Genomic DNA, 19958 nt, shown 5'->3' with positions numbered 1-19958 from the left:
GCTGCAGCAGTCTTTAGCCTGGGACGTGATGTGAATGCAGAAGCGTGTGAGAGGATCAATATGGGGAGTTTAGTGCAGTGCTCTCAGCAAGTGGTTAACGTAAACAGCTTTGAATCCTGCTGAGCTGAATAACAACACTCATAGGATGTATGTTATCATGAAGCACTGAAACCAATTATGTGAAGTCTTTACAGTTGATTCCATCTCATGTTGATCTCACCTGTCTTTTGCTTGGGAGCCATGATCACATCAGCCTGAGGACAGTGACAGTGAAACCATGCAGCTTCATCTCACTTTCTGTGCCAGGTGTAAGTTTAATCCGTGCTGGAGTGCAGGGGTGTTACAACAGACTATAGGCAAAGCTGGCAAGTGCCTGGGGCCCCAATTGTGTGCGGCCTACCCCAGGTCCCTTTTGTCCCGGGCCCCTAAAGTTCCTTGAAACATCTGTTTCTGTGTGGTAGATTTAGTTAAAGATGCCTGAATTCCATTTAGATGCTTCACTGTGCACCCTGGCTCACTGTCATACTGTCTTGTGACCCCATGGCCATTTGTGCCACACATTTATAACATGTGGAAATGTCTGCTGTGAAGAAGGGCTGCACTGGGAATTATGCTAGGGAATGAGGGACAGCTGAGCAGGCAGGTGAGGGTCTCATGTGATCTGCAGGGCATCCAGAGAGCACACACACACACACTGTGATCGTAGCCTGTAGCTGAAGAAGGTTGTAAAAGGGTGTAGACATTTATATGACAGACGGCCATCCAGCCGATGTAGAGCTGCACATTAAGTATCTTGTTATCACTCTGCTGGTCACAAGGTCAACTCACACAGGAATCTTCACAGAAAAAAGAGACTGATTGCTATGGGCGCCAAGGTCGTAAGAGATTAGGTGACAGTGGGGAAACCAAACAACGAGATCGCCATGTTCAGGATGAAATTAAAATTCATCAGTGAAGGAAGCTTAATTTGGACATACAATTAAATAAAATTAGAAAGATTCAGTCAGGTCGGGTCTGGTACTTGTCCATCCATCCATCTATATACCCTACATCCTCTATACCACTTATCCTCTTGAGGGGTGCGGGAGGCTGCTGCCTATTCCAGCTGACACTGGGCAAGAGGCTGGAGAGGACGGCATTTGTACTCACAGTCACATCTACGGTCAATTCTCAAATTAACCTAACCCATGCATGTCTTTGGGCAGAGTACCTGGATAAAATCCATATAGGCATTGGGAGAACACGCAAAATCTACACAGAAAGACGGGGTTTCGAACCAAGAACTTCTTGCTACAAGGCAACAATGCTAAATACGGCACCACCTCTCCACAGACAACATAAAAAATGTGGTTTACCATGTTTATTTGTAATTTGACAAAAGTGGGCAGTAACAAAGGTTTAAACTGTGACATGAAATCAGGGCAGGATTCTGATGCAAGAATCGATTAACAAAGTGAGATGTCCAGATGGTCCTCAACTGAAGGTGTGCTCTGAAGCTTCTTTAAATATTTTGACATTTTTACCTCCGCTAAGGTAATGCCCTCCTGTCTGTTTGATTGTTGACTTGTGTGGTGTCTGGAATGCCATGTGTTCTTTCTTGAAGGAAGTTGATCGATGGGTTTGAGGTCCATAGATCCTGATGATCCGAAGGTCCACATGCTTAGGTTTTCTGAGAAAAGCTAAGTGTGGGCATCAGGTCAATAGGTCAAGGCTCAAACCAGTGCTCTGAATTTAATCTGGCACCCTCTTCTCTCTTTTAGACAGAGAAGGTGTCCTTGTAGGGGAACCAGATATGTTTCTTTAGGTTTACGACGACAACTCTCTTATATAATAGAGGAGTTGGAGCTGTTAGAGAGTAGAGCTTCACATCGGCTCAGGATCTCTCTCCAGGCAGACTGCAGTGCTTGTATTGATGCTGAACTTCTTGTAATAAACCTTTTTTGCAAGCAAGACGGTGTCAGCGGATATTCCTTCATCATCTTCACATCATCGCTACCCAAATATACAACACTTGTTTGTTGGTCAGTGGGACATAATTAACTTCTGTTAGTGTGGATCCAAATGAAGATCTGGATCTAGCCTATTTCAATGTGGTTTTATCATTAGGAGGTAGTTTTTTTAGCCGCTGTGTGGTAACAAATTCAGCTACAAACCATCTAGCACCACTGCATAGCTGAGATAATGTTCATGTGAAGCTTTAATTGTTTCAAAACTATGTCCAAATGATCTTGAAGGATTGTGTGCAGACTTTAAGGGAAATGTTGGGCATCTGTGGAGGTATGGGCTGTACTGAGTCAGTATTTTAAATTAATTTCCATTCATGGCAGATTATTTATGCCATTATGGCCTTGCAGTGATAAAAGACTGATTCCCTTTCAAATAAACCAGGTCACTGTAAATCAAGCTTACTATTTTATCTATAAACATTTAATCTGACCACAGTGCCAACCTTACAGACAAATATAACTGTATTCATTAAAGCATCCATGTAAGACCTTTTCCTCTGATGGAATATGAAAAATAACAAGCATCACAGACAGTGCCTGAATCAAAATACACTTGTTCTTAGCTGCTATCATGTTTACTAAATGATTCACTGGAAATTGTTTACAAGATCAATGAATTATACATACAGATAAAGTGAGAGAGTTAGTGCTATAGGAAATAAATGTAGCCTATCCTCTAACTATCCTCTCACATTTCCTTTTTACACCACACTGTAAAATGGTCGATGCTTTCAGAGACGTGATGAATGTATCAAAACTTGGATGATGGTGCTCAAATATTAGAAAAAAGACTCAAATCTTTTTGAAGGTCCCACTGGAATATGTTATTTATTTATTAGCTCATCTACAGAGCTGTAACTTGAGTAATATTATCTTCCTCCATCATCATTAATCTCTTTGTTGGATGTCTGTATGGATCCATGTCCTTATCCTCCACCAAATCTGTTTGTATTTCTTTCTGAACAAAGTTCACAGTAATCTGTTGAGTTGTTTTGTATAATCTTGCTCACAAACACAAAACCAACCAACCAACAGACAGGGGTGGAAACAAAAGGTCTTGGGACTGATAGGCACAGACTGAAGTCTGAAAATACTGAGACACTGTCTGATACCATGTTGGGTTTAGTTGTTTCATGCAGGGTAGATTGACCAAAACAAAAAATGACCAGCGTCATCCTTCAAATTTATTGACACATATTCACAAAAGGACAAATCTGCTTTAGCCTTTCCTTCACATTCTCCTTAACACATTCTCACAAGTGAGTGTTGTATTTCTATTTGCACAGTTGTGACAGTTTGGATTTCATTTTCAGAGTGGAGTTGTGTAAACTCACCTCTCGCTGTCACAACAGCGAGTTCTCAGAGCTGATTCCACTTGAGGTGCTTTCAGCTGGGAAGTATCAGATAGCGAAGTTGATTATAGATGGGTGCTCCTCCGCTCTCAGGAGATTTACAGTCCTCTTGTGAATTATAAATGAGCTGCAGCTCTGGGGTAGTTGCAGCAGGTTTGGGTAATAATATCTCAGCACACAGCTCTATAGCTCCATCAGCTAAATGAAGCCAGCCTCTTCGGAGGGAGAGCCGCTGCTGCTGCTGCTCCCAGCTGGAACAACAAATAGATTTAAATGATTTACAGGAACTGATACTAAACATCAGTGAGTGCTGTGTATATGTGAATATACAATGGAATCAAATTGCAACCCCTATATAATAATGAGGTAATTATAAATGTTAGACATCGACACTACAGAACTTCAGGTTCTTTTGGTCTTTGGTTGTCTTCTGTTGCAGGTTTAGTTGTGTCAGGTTATGTGTTGCTCCTTTTCATGTTAATCTAATCCTGAGATAAAGCTGAAAAAATGGCTGTATATGCTATGTGCTGTGAATTTGGGGATTGCAATGCCACATAGTCCACTAACTTGGTCATGAGAGAAATATCTCAGCCATGGTTGTAATTCAATGTTTTTGTCCACGGACATTTAGGTTCTGGTGAAATGTCCCAATAAGTATTTGATGGATAAAGGCGGCATACAATATGTGTTTTCCTTATTTAAAGAGCAAACGTGATTGTGATATACGTTCATTTTCATTTTTTTTAATGACATCTTCTATTTATTGCAAAGATCCAGGCTTATTTTTCTCAGTGAAATTTCCTTAATGATATTTCCATGAATGTGTTAGTCAGATGTATCAAATACTAAAACCCAGAGAGAGAAAGAATGGGTAAACAAATCCCAGGGATTGTGTAGGCCTAATTAATTTAACAAGAACCCTGTGTCCCTGTGTGTCTGAGTCATACGTGTTAATACCTATTTAAGCGTATGAATATGCAGCTAAATCTATTTTTACACATATAACATGTTTGCGAACAGTTGTCATATCTGACAAAACAGTAGCTTGATTAAAACCTCTATATATAAAACAAACAAAAAAATCATTCCTCATCTGCTCTTTTCTCTGCATTGTTGTGATAGTGTTTAAGGGCATGTATATTTAAGTGTGTGTGTGTGTGTGTGTGTGTGTGTGTGTATATGTGTGTGTGTGTGTGTGTGTGTGTGTGTGTGTGTGTGTGTGTGTGTGTGTGTGTGTGTGTGTGTGTGTGTGTGTGTGTGTGTGTGTGTGCGCGCCCCTGACATGTTGAGATAACAGGCCTTAGAAAAGTGACAGTCACCACAGTGGGCAGCAGGCAGCTACTTCACTACATGTGCATTATAGTGGACACACTGCCACCCTCTGGTATAACCAGCACGTTAAGGGGCCTGTTGAAGAGCTGAGTTCTGTGGATGAGTGGTTTCCGGTGGTGGTGCACGGCTGGTGGCTTAGTGCTGCTGTTACTTTTAGGGCAGGTGCAATATTCAACTCACTTTTTGTTCTGCATTATTATTGTGGGTCTTGCGTGATATGTCCTTGTGTGCTGTTTCTTGTTGTTCTTTGTTGTACAATGTACTCTTCTGCAGCTGCTGTAGCACTGTGGTCCAAGGCAAATTTTCCTATGGGACAACAAAGTATATTTGATTTGATTCATTAGTGGAACAAATACCAGAGCTCCACTGAACCTTGAACTTTTAAAAGGTTATGCTTTGTGTTGTATTGAGAATAGTCACAGACAACTAGGTAAAGATGCTTCTTACAATAGACCTCAGCTCACCTATGATCATTCTTGTGCTATTTTTAAGCTTCATCATCGTCTTCATTCACAAATTTCCACAGTTAATGATAATGACCTCATTCAGAACAAAGAGCTCTGTGAAGCATTGTTGGAAGCACAGGAGCACTGCCACCATAAACGCATCTTTTTTTTCTGTATAACTCACAGAATAACTTCAGTGCATTCAGCCAATTGTAGAAGATCTTTGTTTTAAAAGAGTCTATACTATAGTCTGTAATAGTCTAGTAAACGTCTATTATCAATTTTATAATTTTATGACACTTATAATCAACAACATGGGCTTAAAGTATGAAAATGGCCCTTATAAGTGATATTATATTTCATGTTATTTTTATGTTGCTTCCAACAAAGTCCCATGTAGAGCGCTCCACTTGACAGAGTGATGTGTTCCATACGCGACCAGTTCTGCATATTTATTTAATAATATTACTGAAATTGTCAAGGTGCATACATTATGTACACAAAAGCAGCTGTCAACCCAACAGTAACTCAATATCTACCTGTTATGGTGGAAACTTTCACTGTTTAGCTTTTTAATAGCTGTCTCCAGGGGCCTGCAAGAATGAGAGTGAACCAAACATGTTTGCTAAGGAGTGCAGAGGGCACTGATTAGGAGGGCTAGCTCGGTTCAGAGGGACCCCTTGACTCAGTGGATGTGGTGGGACAGAGGACAATGATAGCAAAGCTGTCAACTCTGACACCCAGTCCCAGCCCCCACAAGACACCATCACAGCAGTTCCTTCAGCGACAGACCGATCCAACCAGTGTCTTAAGGAGAGGAATCTCAGGACATTCCTTCCTACAACCAGCTCTCTTCCAGTAGACCACATGCACCAAGTCTGGACAGCACTTTAACTCAGGTTTAACTTTTTTTAACGGTGCAGTACTCATCTCTGTCTGTGCAGTTAAAAGGCTGATGTGCATTCGGTTTCACTGTGTATATTCTCACACTGTACATATTCTGTTTACATTGTATTATTTCTATTCTATTTCTTTTTTCCTTGAATTTAAATTGCATGTTTACGTTTTGTTGCTTTGCTGACATCTATTTTTTGACTGTCCTTTTGCTGCTGTAACACCAATAAAGTAACTCTAATAAATGCTCTTATCTTATTATTCAGCCTTTATAACCAGTCCTTGGCTTTGTTTTAACTCTTCCTCCATCTTCTGTTTCACTGTCTGCTGTAAAGTTGTGAACCCTCCTCACCAAGTGTCTCCAAGGCAACATCCATCACTTCATCATCACCAATATCTCTCCGACACATTTTTCTGCTGGAGATATCTGTAAAATGCAACATTACAGATGCTTGTTAGAACAGTATGTTAGACATTTGTTCAGCATCTCTCCCTGACTCATGTCAGGAAACTGAGCAGCTCGACTTAACAATCTCTGATTGTGTTTGCTTTGATGCTATTAAACACAAAGAGCTGGTTAATGTTCTCCCACTGGTACACACATGCTAAACGTGCATTTGAAAGTGACTCGATGGTTTGTGTAGGCTGCTGTAATTATGTTTTGGTGATGTTGTTTGGCAGGATTTTATTTCTGAGTGCGGCTTATATCTATGCGTCCTTATCTACGGGTAGTTATTATTGGCAGTAGGGACTCTCTGGGGTTAGTGCAGCGTCCTTTGCTATTTCTGAGTGTGAATGTGGAGTCTATTTTCACGGTTGCCATAGAAACCATTGTATTTGTGGAAGCAGTGATTGGTGCTGCTGGCCGGGCAAGACTCTGCTATTTTTATCATGAGTCAACACCTGATACACACACACACAAGCTTTCTCACGCACACACATGAGACATTTATACTTCACACAACATGCTAAAACCACACAACATACACAAACTGTCATTTCTCTCGCATGTAGCATATTAGAGGCATCATGTGTTAGACAGGCGTGAGTATGTTTCCCATCTTTCCTGAGTGTTGCCAGACATCTTGAGACGTCTTCACCATGACAACAGTTGTAATCGCTGGCCATTAATCTCTCCACCCAACTGCACCGTGTTTTTCTTATGTTCTGCTGTCCTGGCATGTTTCATGATGGAAGTATTGATGTGAGGAGACAGATGATGTTAGACTGTAATCAGTCAAGTTTACAACATTCTAGGTGGATATTTAAAATGGAAGAATCTGACAACTAAAAGTGCCAATGGTTGTCTACTGTGATGTCTGATACTTAAAGGTAAAATGTTTTTGGATGGTGAGACTGTGGATAAAATTGTTACTTACATATTGTAAATGGTTTTCAATGATGATGAGTGCCATAGTGGTATGACATTGGGCTGCAACTAGCATCACAATGTTTTTTTCATCATCAATTATTCCATTATTTATTTTGCCAGTATTAAAGAGTCATCAAACCTTAACAAATCAAATCAAACAGTCCAAAACATAAAGATATTGATATGTAGGCTGAAGCTAAAAATAGTTAATATTACACCAAGAAGACCTCTGTTCTCATGGTGACTCAACCAGTGACATCATTATACCAAGGCTATTACTGGACTAGAGTATTCAATCAAATCACAAGAGGTGCTTAAACTTAAAACATTCTTTTTAGTAGTTAAAGAGGTGCAAGGTGTCTTCTCCATGAAATGCAAATCTTTGACGTGTTATCGCAGGGGGAACCTTACAAATGCAAATTAAAAAACTGCCAGGACTCAGCGGCTCCACTGCCCGCTCCTTAAGCAGAGTAGCCTTAACCGTAATAGCCCAGATTTCATTGTCCTCTGCAGACAGAGCAAAGAGATGGACTGTATATGAAAAAGATCACCGTGGCAACAGGAGCCCCAGTTTGAGGAGCTGGGATTGTGGAGGTTGAGGCCTAATCAATGCCTCACAGTCTCAGTGAATCTTATACTGGAGTAAACTTTAATCCATGAAATTATTACTTTAATCATCGCTGGCTGACAAAAATAAATAAATTGGGAGAGGAACAAGAAGTAAGCAATTAGATATGAGGGTTGTACACAGGCAGGGATTTATGGGTATACACCGAGAGTTCACTAAGAGGCCATGTGTTAATCATAGGAAAGAGATTGACCATTTATCCCTGAGTATTTCTACAACAAGACCAAATAAAGGAGGGGCATGTCACACACTGGACACAGGAATTCAATCTGAAAGAGGTTGTAAACCAATGTTTGATCCTCATGAATGACTGGTGGCCTTACAGGTATGCTTGGCTTAGGGTGAGGAGAAGTCATATTATCACCTCCACCAAGGAGGTTGTGTTGTTATTAGCCCTATAATTAGAAGCATAGGGGTGGCCTAGGGCTGAGGAGATAGAGCAGTTGTCCTCCAACCAGATGGAGGCTCGAATCCCAGCCAATGCAGAAGTGTCCTTGGGCAAGATGCTGAGCCAAACCCCCCCCCCCCCCCCAAAATGGCTCCTCATAGATGCTGAATGCACTAATTGTAATTGTAAGTCACTTTGGCTAAAAGCATCACTTACATGAAATGTAATCTAATTACACAAAAACCACTGGACCGAGGTTACTACACAGATCAAAGAAGAACCCATTAAATTCAGTTGCTGATCCAGATCAGGTGTCATATCCAGGAAGTGTTTTCCAACATTTCCGTTGATTCCTCAGAGAATAATTCATGGATCTTGATGAAGAAAACATGTTAAGGAGACTTATAACAATGAGTTTGTGAAATGTGGTGGAGCTTGACTGAATTTGAGGGGATTGTTGGGCCGAGGTGGAGGTACGAGCTCTACTTAGTGCCATTCTAGTTCCCTACATCAAACATGGAGAGGGCATTTAAACATGTAACACACTTTCAGGTTCAGGTCTGCAATGTGACATTTTATTAGTCTTGAGCTTCTTTCAAGTCTGCCCCCGCTTTGTGAAAAGAGCTATATAAGTGTCCGACAACACGGCTGCAAAGAGACAATCACCGGCAGTGACACCGAAACAAAATCCAATATAAATCATTTCAGCTACTTGTTAACACACTGCTACAAATATTTAAAACATAGGCTAACAATTAGCTCATTTAAGCCATTTTTCTATTTGGAGGGGGAAATAATCGTGTTGGAATAATGCTCAATCACTCCCAGGGAATAATAATGGGAGGTCTTCCTTTTCTTTCTGATTCTGCAGACAGTGTGTGAATGCAGCATCAGTCAGCAACATATGCAATAACGCTCAGCTGTTTGACCTGACCATACATGTGTATTGGCCATATGTATATTTCCATGCTACTAACAACAATATTTACTTCATATTCATTTTCTTATTTTTCAAGGAGTAATAGTACACTCTGGACACTAGGACCCTGTGGAGGCAGCAGATGTAGAACCTTTTTTCTCACTGCCTCCTGCTCCATCTCTGCAGTCACTGTGTGTGAGAGGAGGGGGGGTGAGGCAGAGAGTGAGCTGGTGTCTCAGCTTTGCAAACATTTACATCAGCATCGCTTCAGATGCATCTTTGCCTGTCACAGCTTTAGCCATCCAGGGAGGAGGATGCACGAGGCGGATGAAGGCTCGAGAAGGGAAACGGGCTCTTGCAGTGGCGAGCACCTCAGCAGCATTCACAAGGTGCAGTGATTGATGTCCACTGTGAGCCTCAGCAGTGGGAGCTGAAACAGGTTTTCATCCTCAGAGACCAAAGCAGCTGTATGAGGAGATACTCTGATCCAGGTATATAATGCTTGCTTGCTTTCTTCTCTCTCTCTCTCTCTGTGACTCTTTCCATCACCCCCGATTCTCACCACATTTTCCTACTTGTTCTCATCCTCCTCTTCTTCTTCTTATCTGCTGAGTATTTTCTGTTGAGTGCAAGCAATAGATCAAATTTGATCACTAATTTAATGTATAAAACGTGGGCCTTGATTTATACAGTGGGTGTAAATGCATTAATGATTAATATATAAAAATGAGTAGGCGGTAAGACATGACTAAAACAGACAGGAGGGTTGAAGTAAATTGGCAGTACCCCTATGTGTGATTTAGAGACACTGCTCACTGAGGGCAACCATTCACAGGTGATGAGGGGGGTTAGAGCTCAGGTTTTAGCCTGATTTGTGCCATCCTCACTGTAGACAGAACAACCTGGGTTTTGGTTACATCTGTAGCAGCGAGAACTCATAGCAGCAGGCAAATGGATTTTTCCTGATCTGACATATACAGTATACAGCAGCAGCCACCCATGTCTGATTGTTGCTTGTAATAGCTATAGGCACAGTTAATATGCAGACAGCCTCTTTAGCCTATGAATACCCTCAGCTTTTCCAACTGAAACACTTAATCCACTCATCCTGCATGGTCAGGACTTCCTCAGTGGTAGTGGCAGACATCATGTTGTGTTTCATGTACAAAAACCTCACACATGGAATCTGGACGTACACATATATGGGCTACATATTGATGAGGCCTCCCTGCATTTGAGGACTATTTATTTTTGTTTGAGTAGTAGCCATTCACTGTCTTAGATTAGACCCTAGGTGTATACATATTCAGTATGAGCCCACGCAGCAGGTGTAGATGTGATGGAAAAGGACTGTTGTGATTGTTTTGGGAGAATTAGCCTGGATCCATGCAGTGACAGGATGTGTGCCTAGAAAAATCAGACTGGATGCAATATGAAAACAATATGAAACACCATATTTTTCAAGAGTACGAGTTAATCATCAAAATGCATTTTGAATGTGATGACTTTAGATATATGAATATATATATATATATATATATATATATGTATATGAACCATGTTCAGTGGCTCAACTTGCATGATGATTTATGATTCTTCAACTCCTGCAGTTCTGTCAGCATATTACTGAATAGGTTCTGAGTTTGTGTATAATGTATTGAGTTGATTGGTTTGAGTGCTGGGATTGGTTTATTATCAGCTAGATCAGAGACGTTGATCTAAAAACCACTGCATCTGTGCACCAGCCAGGATTAACTGCAATGTTACAGTGTGCAATGTAACTGTATATAACTAACCTAGTGTTTTATTGTTGGATTTTTGTATATACTTAGACTGTAATGTGTCTACTTGTCTGTATGTTACTATTTGTTCCACTGGGACACTGCATTGACGATAAAGGCATTGGAATGAATACAAAGGTTAATATACATTCACCGTTTATTTTCCTCTGTTTCTCTCCTGTTTTTAGGTTGGCTTATAACCGATTGCAGACATGAAGATTTTTATAAAAGGACATGAATCATAAACTCTAAACCTCCAGACAATCACAGCATCTTACTGCGGAAGACCAGGCAGCTTTTGACCTTGTTTTCAAGCCGCTGCTTTCTGGCCGTACTTCCTGGCTGTGAAGGATGGGTGATGGGCCTGTGACTGATCCTGCCTGCCCGCCTTGTCCCACCTTTCAATGGAGCCGATGTGGAACTCCTCCCACCCGCCTCCACAGCTCGTTTCCAACATGTCTGCCTCCTCTCTGCCCGAGGGCTGGGCTCTGTCCCAGTCGCTAGCCCTGCTGGCCATGCTGCTCATGGATCTGCTGGCAGTGTTGGGAAACGGGGCTGTCATGGTGGTCATTGCCAAGGCGCCACAGCTCCACAAGTTTGCCTTTGTCTTCCACCTGTGTGTGGTGGACCTGCTGGCAGCCCTGGTGCTGATGCCCCTGGGCATGCTTTCCAGCCGGGCGTTCTTTGGGGAGGCCCTGTGTCAGAGCTACCTCTTTCTCAGTGTGTGCCTGGTCAGCGCTGCCATCCTCTCCATCTCCGTCATCAATGTGGAACGTTATTACTACATCATACACCCCATGCGATATGAAGTAAAAATGACTGTTGGCCTGGTAGCGTCAGTGCTGGTGGGGATATGGGTCAAAGCCCTGGCCATGTCTGCTCTGCCGTTGCTTGCCTGGTTCTTGCAAGGTGGAAGAACGCCGCTTCTGGAGAGTAGTGGGGTTGGAGGAGGAGGAAGTGGGGCGGTTCCATCTCCCCCTGCTCAGGGTCACAGGCGCTGCTCGCTTCACTGGACAGGGGGAGGGTCAAACCGCTTGGCCTTTATGGTCCTCTTCACTCTGGTGTATTTCCTGTGTCCACTACTAGTCATTCTTGTTGTGTACTGCAATGTCTTTAAAGTGGCTCGGGTAGCTGCCATGCATCACGGGCCTCTGCCAACCTGGATGGACACTCCTCGTCGCCAGCGGTCAGAGTCACTCAGCAGCCGTTCCACTATGGTTACCAGCTCTGGGACTGGGACAGGGACAGACAGAGCGACTCCACAGCGCCCCTTTGGGGGAGGAAAGGCTGCAGCTGTGTTGGCGGCAGTCGGTGGGCAATTTCTCTGTTGCTGGCTGCCCTACTTTACTTTCCACCTGTATTCAGCACTGGCTGCCAGCCCTCCAGCCGCACTGGCCTCTCTGGAGGAAGTGGTTACCTGGATCGGCTACTTCTGCTTCACCTCCAATCCCTTCTTTTACGGCTGCCTCAACAGACAGATCCGGGAGGAGCTGGGCAAACATCTTCCCTGCCTGTTTCGTCGAGCAGGGGTCGAGGTTGAGGACAGACTGCCCAGCCGCGAAGGATCCATCGAGGAGAATTTCCTCCAGTTTCTTCAGGGTACCGGCTGCAACTTGGATCCTCAAAACTCTCACGGCACATCCAGTCCAAAGGGGGAGGCCTGCTGCCCTGTGACGCCGTCCCAACCACCTGAGCCAGCACAGCCCATACCCATTGATTTCCGTATCCCTGGACAAATTGCAGAGGAGACTTCAGAGTTTACTGAGAACGAACAGGGGAAGAACAACAATATATATACAGAAAACTAAGTTATTAATGTCTTTATTTCCCCTAAAAATAAATATAATTTTGGTCATTCAGATGTAAAGTGTTTCAGGAAAAAATGCCTTTTCTATTTCTACTTAAAACTTGCAGCAGGTTGCTCAGTGAAATGACTTTAAATTGTATCTTTGAATCGTTGCACTTTGCCTCATCAGATTTCATCTAGTCACTGTGATACAGCCAAATGCATTTGTTTTAAATGCATTTCTGCCTGTTGCTCGTGACCAGGGAAAAAGATTTTAAAAAACCAACTTCCACACAACCGCTCAGCTCTGTACAGTAAATGACTCAGTGAATTAACACTGTTGTAACTTTAAAATCTGTAAAATTAAAAATAACTTAACATATGACAGCAACTGAGTACTAAATGTTTTTAAGAATATCCCTTTCGATCTTGAATAAATCAGCACTGGCTGAAATACAATGGTGATGTTCTGCTACAGGACGATTTGCCTGAACACACCAACATGTTCATAGCTGTTGATTCAATAATTTTGAGACTGTGGTTGATTGGAATATTTTTAGAAAGAGTTTTGTAAATGACTGCAAGAAAAATAACATCAGAGAGGAAGACAAGAAAATAAAAAATAACTATGAATTGAGTATTTGGGGGTATCCATTGGAGGAGAATGAGAATTATTTTTGATTAGAGTATTTTAACATATTGTGGCCTAACTCTAATGGAATCACGAAAAAGGTGTTTACAGGCAAACTTCTGATTTTTCTTTCCTTTTGGTGAGTGTCCGATCATTCTTCTTTCCTACAAAACCAGATCTGTTTTAACTTAAGGATGTAGGTTTACTTTATATCTCCTACGAGTCACCCAGCTTCCTGCGATGTGATGTATTTAACAGTATGTTTGGGTAGAGACCTTAAAAACCAGTATTCCATTGATGCACTGCATTGCATTCAAAAATGATCCTAATTCTTTCATTCCATTAAATGTAACTAACTGTATGTTTAGTAAAACTGTATAAGTTTGGGCTGTGTGTTGCCATTTGACACACCCGTTTTCCTTTTTTTTTTATTAGAGAGTGTAAGTATTCGTCATTAGTTTCATCACAAGGATTACCCTGCTCATCAAGGGTTTTACATTACCTCAAAAGCTGGAATAAAAATCAACAGCTCATGTGCAGTTCCATGTCAAGTGTGAGTCCTGCACACTAATCTAATGTTGTAAGGAGACTAAGGCCCTGTCCACACTAATGAGTATATTTTGAAAAATGAACTTTTTCCTGTTCAATCTCTTTGTGAACTCTTGTTCCACAGACAAATGGTCGCAAAAACTTTTTACAAACACCTTCCAAACTCTGGGATGACATCACAGCTTACGCATGTCCACTGTTGCTTTTTGTTATGACCAACTACCAACAGCAATGGCAAATGTCAAATGAAACATTGACCACCGACTTTTAGAACAGCCCTGGTTCCTGAAGTAAATTTCCTAATTTATTTATTTTTTCATTTACGTTTCAGAAAATCGTTCTAAAAAAGAGTTTTAAGCCTGGAACCAGACCAACCAACTACAGACTGAATCATGACCATACAATATTTGATTCGGACCCAAACAATTACTGGAAAATGAAAAAAAAGGCAAAGGTGCAAGACTGTGTACATAATTTTTTTAAAGTGAAGGAAACTACACATCCCATAAACCATTGCAAATTATCCCTTTCCAATGACTTCCAGCATGCCGCTTCTTGAATTTAAAGTAGGACTATTCTCCTCATCCTTAAAAAAAACACAGCATGTTAAAAAGAGAAATCATGGTTGCTCTTTGGTAAACGCAATGCAACACTGACCCATCCAAGCCAACATTATTTTCATGGTTTACATTTCTATGCAGCTAGCTCCACCAATCAAAGCCTTTGCCGTTACACTTGAGGAAAGTGGGTAGTTTAGAATTTCTCCTTGACATTGCGCTTAAACTTGTTTTCATTGAAACGCAGTGATATCATACAGACTTTGTCTACAGGAGCATATAACATTGTTTCACGCTCTCATAGCTTGTGGTAAATCTACCTTGATGGATGATTAAAATGGAAAGGCTGATAATCAAAATCTCTATTAAGAACATGAATGGTATTTTTACTTCTTGAACCATGCTGTTGAGCTTTGCATACTGGTTGACAGGATAAAAAGCTCACTGAGCATGTTCACAATGTTTTTCTCTGATATTTGATGGATGTTGACTGAATCCATACCTACTGGCTCGACATGCTTGTTCAAGCGTTTGTTGTCAATTTTGTGTTCTCATCTGGACGGAAGTATTTTATAAAAAGAAAGTTTCTGATGACAGGGTTTTTTTTTTTAATGGAGGGGGAAATATCCCGATATAATATAACATCTGCAGTAGTAGCCTAAAGACGACGTGGTTGCTTGTTGAGGTTTTATTAGAAATGAGGGTTCAGATTTTGCAATGTTATTCAGCTTGAGTTTGATGATGAGAGGAATTTGTATTTTATATTAATAGTTATGGATTCATATGATAAATTGTATGTGGAGATGTATGACTGAAACAACAGATCCTTTCTTAATATGGACACAGGGTTTTTAAGAATTCTTTTTTCAGATGCTTTTGAGTGACAAAGCCAATACCGAATCAAAAGCTTGCTCTCTTCTTTTCATTACTTTCAAATATCCCAAACTGTGAATGACTTTGAATGTTTGTGTACGATTTCATTGTTTTTTTTCAAAATGCTGTGATCGAAATAAAAGAAAACAACTTCCATTGTACTGCAATGAAATGAATGTGTGTAGAAAAAAAACACAAACTGGCTAAAACATGAGTGAGAGATGCAGTTGTAATAAAGACTTTCTATGTTTGTAAAACATTTTTCGATGCACTCTCATAATTGTATAGATAGATAGATACAGTAGATATATATATTTATATAGATAGATGGGTAGATAGATACAGTAGATATATATAGATAGATAGACAGCTAGACAGCTAGACAGATAGACAGATAGATATTCTGTCAGAAGATGTTGGTGTGCTTCAGGCCTCACACCTCAATGATGGACCTCAGTCAAGCCGCCCCCAGCTTCGTCAGGCTCTGCCATCCCCATGGCAATTATTACCTAGTGACATTTCTCAGAGCAGTGGTGGGTGGTGGGAGGAGCTTGCTCTATTTGGAATCCAACAAGACAGTCTTGTGTGTGAATTCCTAAAATAAATCTTCTCAACTAAACCACAGCTGACACTTGTTTTTGTTATTTTATCACAAGCTGAACTGAAACATTCCTTCATTTTCTGTTGGTTAGAAATACCTTTTGTTATTTCCACATAGACATAGAATGCTTAGATTGATACAGACTTCACAGTATCTCCATATTATTATCCAAAATTGGATATATTGTGTAAAATGTTTGTATACGTACATCTTGTTTTTCTTGCATTTAAATTGCAATACTTTTTTCAAAGTTAACAGCAAATTCTGAATTAACCTGCATCACATGTGTGTACCAGTAGCTTTTGATGAGCTGGTACATATACGTTACTTGCATATGTGTCATGTGTCAAGATAAAAACTAACGGCCACTATGATGATGTTAAATGTAGGACATGGCATGTTAAAGGATTTTAAGGGTTTTTAAGGATACAGGACAGGTACAGGGTGACTGTCAGAATAGTAAAAGAGTCTCCAAGCCAGGATAAGCAAGTGAACAATGAGCATTTAGCTGGAAGGAAAATTATAAATCATGGCCTAGTAAGTGCAGGGATGCATAGGGAGCCAAACTATTACCATTAACTGACATTTTATACAGAAAACAATCAATCAATAGTTTAATAAAAGTAAAATTGTATGTTGCATGCTTAGAGTACTTATACAATATAATATGATTGGACATTTTACTTATTAATTACTTGACATACTAATAAAATGGAAGCTATTCTCTAAAACTGTACCATACAACAAGTTATAATTATATAAACAACTTAGATATTCTGAGTATAGATTTTGACACAGGGTCCCTGAACATGACCACATGAACCACAACATGGAGACTGGAGAAGTAATTGACATTTTACTTTGGTGAGACATACTAACTCTGATTTCTGCAGACACAGGTTAAATGAAACCTGGGATGGTTCTGGCCCCTGTAGTTGGCTTTTTTTTCCAGTTGGTGCCAACATAGCATACAGATGTAGGCTTCTTCAGGCAATGATGGGGCACTACTTGCCTTCTTGTGGCCTCAACAAAATGAAGTGGCCCACTTGTAAAATAGCAAATGTGACCCATCCCCAAAACAAATGAGGGGCACAGTGCAGGGTGTAATCTGGATGTGAACCTAAAGTGTCCCATCACCCAAATAGCACAAAACAGATTTGGGCCACCTATGATATAATATGGCTTATTTGTGGCCCAGATGGAGCAAACAGGAGCGGACCGCCCTGGTGCCATCAGTCCTCTCTCACAGTGTTCAGTGTGGGCCAGATCTGGGCCAAGACAATATTCGCTATGTGGGAATCAAGTCTTCACATTATAAATATTCCTACAATTCAGTTCCCCTTAATTAACATGTTAGGGTATGAAGTGACAGGTATCATTGGATCTTTACTGTCACTCATTTATAAGACTATTAAACTACAGTAGCTGGAGACAGGCAGGACCCCCCCCCCACACACACACACACTCTCTCTCTCTCTGTGTGTGTGCACCTCTGGACACAGCAGGTCGATCCTCTCAGAGTTTTCAATGAAACTGAATTTAGGTCACAGCCAAATTCAAACAAAAACCTACGCAGCCGAGCAAACGAAAAAAAGGCTCTTCGTTCGCTAACTAGCTAACTGACCAACTAGTCGGTGTAACTTAAGCTGCGGAGAAGCGTATGCTAACGCTAGCTATGTGAAAAAGAAATGTAGCCGCTTGTGCAAAACTTCACAGTAACGATAAGAAAACTGTCCATGAAGAAGAAAGCTCCGTGCGACACACACACACACACACACACACACACACACACACACACACACACACACACACACACACACACACACACACACACACACACAGAGTTTTCAGCCGGACACTTCCTGTTCTTCAAGCTGCTCCTCAACATGTCCAGTGGTAAGTGAACCAGCAGAGACACGGTGCTAACATCTGTCAACCATCATACAACACAAACACAAAACCACAACACAACCTGAGCCACAGCAGCACTGGAGGGTCAAGTGGTGTCTTTCTTCTTCACCACACAGTTGGTTACATAGATAGATACTTAATGATCCAGAGGGAAGTGTAGGCACACAGACACACACAACACAAGAGCATAGGAATAATAATCAATAATAGGTTCTCTGCAGTGAGGTGACAGTCGAGCCACCAACAATTACTGCAAAGCTGTCACTGCAAACAGAAGTGCTAATGGAGATATTGACAATACAATGTTTTAAGTGTAAGGTGATTGAGTATTGAAGCCAAGTGTAAATACAGATTTAAAGATGAATAACTGAAGCTATACAAAGTTGTGCATCAGACTAACAAAGCCTGTAAAATGATGGTACAGCAAATTAAAGTGTATTTTAAAAATGAGGAGAAAACAAGAATAAAGCTTAGAAAATAAAACTAGAGATATAAAAGATATAAAATCAAATAAAAATAAACATAGGTAGTAAAGGTGACTTGGTTAACATCCTCTGGTCTGTGGCTTGTATGAGGAATTGGATGCTGGTGGTTTTTCGCATTTAGGTTGAATGTATCAATCAATCATCAATCAATCACATTTTATTTGTGTAGCCCATATTCACAAATCACAATTTATCTCATAGACATCCTCGGAAAAACTAGCCCTGCTATAGATGCTGTGTTTAGCAGAGAACATCAACAAAATAACAGTATACACAACATTGATTAGAATAAATAGTTTGTGACATAATGGAAAAGTGTGTCAAAGAATTTGTTCACAACAAAATGTCTGATAGAGATGAAGGGAGCAGAAAATGACAAACACTGGATAAACAGGAAAACATTTAACTTACCTGCAGTAGATCAATGATGTAATTACCTCCTCACTGCCGATAATTATGTATACTTTTATTTGCAATATGCTGCAATAATACTTGTTTTTATGCATAGGCCTGGTAAAAACAACATCTGTATGCAAGCTGTGTACAGTATAATCTAATTAGTGAAAAATATACTTTGTTCAGTTGGGTTTGATGCAGTTTTATTGCATATCCATTACCCATGAGGTGGCTGGAAAAAGAAGAATATGCAATTTTTTTGGTGGCTGCAAACAACTGAATTCCTTAACCTTCCAAGGAGTGAAAACAAATCCCCAAGCAGCTGCTGATATGCACAGTGGTTTCATTTTTGGCTAACGGGCGAGCTGACAGAGAGCTTGACTAAGGAGCAGAGGCAAATATCAGGGAAAAAGAATCGCCTCCTGTTTCCAGGTAAGATTTCTCATTTCAACAAAGTGCAGGAAATATTTATAGAGGTAAAGATGTTTTTTTTCTTTTAGACAAAAGTAAACCTCTGTTTTTAGCTTTTTCTGCTGTTGCTGCACCAGAGGGTGAGTCAACTTTCTCAAAAAGTAGGTCAGATTACAGAAGAAGCTGGAGACACCAACAAACGAGACTTTTGAAACGTTGGCGAATATACATTTTGACTTCATACACTTTTCTCTGCTCATTTAATATTAAGAAGAATTATAATTATTTGATTGTTGTGTTTAAAGGGGTCTGTTCAACATAGTTTGAAAAGGTTTGTGAGAGGAGTTGAAATAGTGTTTGGCCTAATTTCATTGTGATCCAGACAAAGAATAGCTTCTATGTTGTTTTTCAGTGTGATCAGTGTGATAGGTGTGTTTTTAAGTTTGATCTCAGATTGATTATAGGCATACTTATCACTAAATGTCTGGTCTATATATCAACTGTGTCTTAACATTACTTACTTACTTGCATGATGTCTTAGTTGTAATGCTAGAGGAGGATTGCTGAGGAAATGGATGAATAGTTTTGGAACATTTTTAAGTGCTAAACAGAAATGTTTCTGTCGGACTGCATGTTTTTT

At 40.5% G+C, this 19958-nt stretch overlaps 1 protein-coding gene across 1 annotated transcript; it reads left to right on the top strand.

Moving 5' to 3' along the window:
• The first annotated feature begins 11378 nt into the window (after positions 1–11378).
• LOC109629100 (G-protein coupled receptor 61-like) lies at positions 11379–13060 on the top strand. Its single transcript, XM_020086575.2, has one exon. It carries the CDS (start codon positions 11523–11525, stop codon positions 12924–12926), a length of 1404 nt encoding a protein of 467 aa, XP_019942134.2. The 5' UTR covers positions 11379–11522; the 3' UTR covers positions 12927–13060.
• Positions 13061–19958: the final 6898 nt, after the last annotated feature.

This window comes from Paralichthys olivaceus, chromosome 2 (genome assembly GCF_024713975.1).
Source record: "Paralichthys olivaceus isolate ysfri-2021 chromosome 2, ASM2471397v2, whole genome shotgun sequence".
NCBI classification, from domain to species: Eukaryota; Metazoa; Chordata; class Actinopteri; order Pleuronectiformes; family Paralichthyidae; genus Paralichthys; species Paralichthys olivaceus.
Note: the sequence above shows the minus strand (reverse complement) of the source record. Positions and strands in the feature narration are given on the sequence as shown.